Source organism: Clytia hemisphaerica, unplaced genomic scaffold (assembly GCF_902728285.1).
Source record: "Clytia hemisphaerica strain Z4C2 unplaced genomic scaffold, Clytia hemisphaerica genome assembly, whole genome shotgun sequence".
NCBI classification, from domain to species: Eukaryota; Metazoa; Cnidaria; class Hydrozoa; order Leptothecata; family Clytiidae; genus Clytia; species Clytia hemisphaerica.
In genome coordinates, this window is record NW_027104039.1 from 47,152 (window position 1) to 50,684 (window position 3,533).

Genomic DNA, 3,533 nt, shown 5'->3' on the forward strand with positions numbered 1-3,533 from the left:
TTGGCGGATGGCAGAAAAAAACAAATTTTGGCGGGGACTTAATTTGGCGGATTTCAGTCAAATCCGCCAAATCCGCCAAATTTTCTTTCCGCCAAAATTTCTTCCTTTAAGGTATTTGGCTTAGAGATACCTTTAATGATCCTAAGTACTACCTCCAAAGTTTTTGACCCAATTATTTTCCAAAGCTGAGATGTTCGACTTTGAATTTTCAAACTCTCACTTAAAAACAATAGAAATCAACGTAAAGACTGTGTAAAGACTCAAAACTTTAGAGATTTCAAAAGTCAAATATCTCATCTTTGGAAAAAAAGTGGGTCAAAAGATTTAGAGTTGTCTCTATCTCTGTTAATGTTAGAAAGGTAAAAGTTCATAATATTAACACACTTGGCCCAAAATTAGGCCTTTGAAATCGGACCCTTCCAGTGCAGAGACAATTTAACCAAATAAAATTTGGGCGAAAATTCGTGTCTAACGATGCGTTTTTTGAAAGATTTTGACCGTTTCAAGGTCACATATGGATACACCCTTGGAGTGCAATTTTTCTCATCTTTGTTCATTTTGACCCTTACACTGCACTTAGGGAAGCTAGGAAAAAGAAAGGACCCTTTAAGGGCCGTACGTACAGTCGATCGTTTACCTCGAGTGCTCCCCCGGGATAAGAATGATATAAGTACGAGGGTAATGTTGTTCATTCATCTATTCGTGTTTTAGTTGCGAAAAAAATCAAAAATAACGAAAATTAAAAGTACAGTAATTATAAAATCAGTTCTAACAAAAATTCTAAAGTTCATCTCGTGGTTCAGCTGGCAATTCTTCCTTGATATTTGCATCATAAGATTTCATTTGCGAAGTGACATCCTGGACACAATCTTCAAACTTCCCATTCAATTTGACATACTCGGCCTCAGTGTTTGATGTTTTATTCAAATCGATTTGACGGATACTGATATAATTGACACCTCGGAAATACATGACGTTGTTTTTGAGATCTTTGACCACAGCCCAGTTTGTGAAGTCGTCGACAGCGTGTTTTGGAATATCTACGGAGTTTATGATATGCCATGCTTTCAGTGCAGCGTCTTGGGCGTTTTTAGCATTTCCTAAAAAAACAAAAATATAAATAATGAAGACAATGATCAATCGTACGACTTTCAAACTAACAGACGTAGCACACGCCGGGACAATTTTTAATGATTTCTCAAACAGTGTATTGGTAAAATCGAATCTTGTTGAGAATGTTTAAATGACATAGACTTCCGATTAAAGATGCACTAATAAAAAAGATTTAGTCTTTTTTTGTTATCCAAAAGATATTTCCTAAATACCCAAAAGAAAACAAATCAATGACAAATCAATAAAGCTCACCCGAGAATCTAACCATAGCGGCGGTTCTGATGAATCTGCTTGGTGGTGTGAAATCACCCGGTAACCCAAGGAACCCACTTCCGTGGCCAAAAGATTTGATGGTGTATTCAGTTCCGGCTCGTTTCCATGTTTTGGGTTCGAAAGAATCCCTCTGGATGTTAATATAGCTGTTCAAATTGGTCGTATGCCAGTCATAAGTTGGGTTATTGGTGAACACACCAACTTGGTTTTCGTACACTTGCCGTCCATCTTTCGTGTATTCCAACACAATAGCATCGCCCGAGTTGTCAACAATACTCCAATGGATTGGGAATATGTAGTTTTGTGTAAGTCCAATTCGGATGAATCCTACTTTCAATTCTCGACCCCAGACTGCTGGGAAAGTACCATTGCTTAGTGCTTCACGTACTTCGTTAGTGCTACCATAGACACCTGAAAAATGATTCTCTTTATCATAAATTTTCAGCCCAAAAGCATACAGTTTTCTAAATAACTCTCCCCTTTTCATGCAATGAGGGCATAGAAAAAATATGTCGTTGCACTGTATGCCGTTGTTTGAGTTTGTTCATTTTTAACAAAAATGAAATTCTCCTCGATTTTCTATTTTCTACTTTTTACACCCATACAGTGCACTTTGGAAAGCCTGAAAAAAACTTAACCTTAATGCCTAGTATCTATCACAAGCCACTTATCTGGAGTGATGAGAACAAAACTTTTATTATTTTCCCTCAACTTCGAGCTCAGGTGTGTTTGGGTCTATGAGGAAAGGCTTGCAGGACTTGCAGGAGGAGGGGAGTAGAAAAAATAATCTTACTCAAAATGTATTTGATCATTTGAATATGTGAAATTCCATTAGTACATTCATCACCAACAAGTTCAGAAGGATATTGCGCATAACCATCAAAATACAAAGCGCCAACAGACAAACCAGCAGAATTTTGTCCATCCAACCAAAGTTTGTCAGCATCTTCAATAAGGCGTGTTGCACTGGCAAGATATGCAGATTTGTATTTTCCAGTCCATGAAAGTGGTGTTTTACCCTTACATCCAGGTGTAACATCACCTGTATATACTTCACCTGAGGGTTGGGAAATAACATTAAAAGGGAAGTTTTGTGCAAATTCCATGGTTCGACCGACTACATTTCCCTTGTTGCCTTTAACTTCAACGATGAATTCAGTGCATGCTGACGAGTTATGGATAATAGCCACCAGTGTGATTAGTAGCAGCTTAAACATCTGAAGATGAAAAATGAATAAAGTTAGTACAGCAGACTAATAAAAATTGGATCAAATGCAGTCAAAAGTAAGAAAGATCCCAATTTTGGAAAGTGAGGAAAAAAAAACAAATTTACTTATGTTGAAAAATTTACAGCATACCTTGACGAAAGCAATGTAGACTTGACTGTGTGTTACTTCTCCAATGACTGTTTGAACTGAGGGAGTTTCTAACTTAATTTATAGTTGATCGAAATTCTCAAGGGGTGGTGATCATTGTTAAAAAGGTCATTGAGATATATATTTTTTGCTAATCCTTCTGGCGCCTCTGGGAATATTTTTGATTATTTATGAGATCAATTAAAAACAAACAACAAAAGAGCTGGCATGAATGTTGATCCTTGTATTAATTACCTCTTTCCGTGCCGCTGTCGGCAAGTTTATTGATCCGGTGACATTGCATGACATGGCATGACACGGCATGACACGGCATGACACGGCATGACACGGCATGACACGGCATGACATGGCATGGTCCAGAAGACATCGTCTAGATCCGCGGCCTTTATCGAAAAGTGAAGCAAATTTTGGTAGGATTTCCTACCAAAGAAATCCTACCTGGGCGAAAATATACAAAATCTTCCTTCTATTTCATTATTCAAACAAGTGATTATCAAATTTTAAGACCTTGCGTTAACTCAGTTTTCAGGGCTAGTGACAACGATGACGTGGTCCTACTTAACCGATTAAGGGTTGATTTCAGTCATCTTCGGGACCACAAATTTAGACATAACTTTGTAGACACAATCGACCCATTCTGCAACTGTCGAAGTAATTCTGTTGAAACGACACAACATTTCTGATGCATTGCTCTGATTACTCCAATGACAGACTTGTTATGTTCGAAAAATTTTCCTTCAACTTGACATAACCTTGTTTATTTCGCTAGAA

General features: G+C 37.6%; 1 protein-coding gene across 1 annotated transcript; it reads right to left on the reverse strand.

Moving 5' to 3' along the window:
- Positions 1 to 681: 681 nt before the first annotated feature.
- Positions 682 to 2,835, reverse strand: LOC136811762 (penicillin V acylase-like). Its single transcript, XM_067068381.1, has 4 exons — positions 2,745 to 2,835; positions 2,180 to 2,603; positions 1,366 to 1,797; positions 682 to 1,100 (listed from the first exon to the last, which is right to left on the reverse strand). The coding sequence occupies exons 2-4, from the start codon at positions 2,601 to 2,603 to the stop codon at positions 781 to 783; spliced, it is 1,176 nt and encodes a 391-aa protein (XP_066924482.1). The 5' UTR covers positions 2,745 to 2,835; the 3' UTR covers positions 682 to 780.
- Positions 2,836 to 3,533: the final 698 nt, after the last annotated feature.

What these genes read in the sequence shown, in the direction of transcription:
- LOC136811762 (XM_067068381.1), bottom strand. Translation starts at nt 2,603, where the DNA reads ATGTTTAAGCTGCTACTAATCACACTGGTGGCTATTATCCATAACTCG. An exon ending in AATGATCAAATACATTTTGA is followed by an intron (nt 1,798 to 2,179) that starts GTAAGATTATTT and finishes ATCATTTTTCAG; the next exon opens with GTGTCTATGGTAGCACTAAC. An exon ending in CGCTATGGTTAGATTCTCGG is followed by an intron (nt 1,101 to 1,365) that starts GTGAGCTTTATT and finishes TTGTTTTTTTAG; the next exon opens with GAAATGCTAAAAACGCCCAA.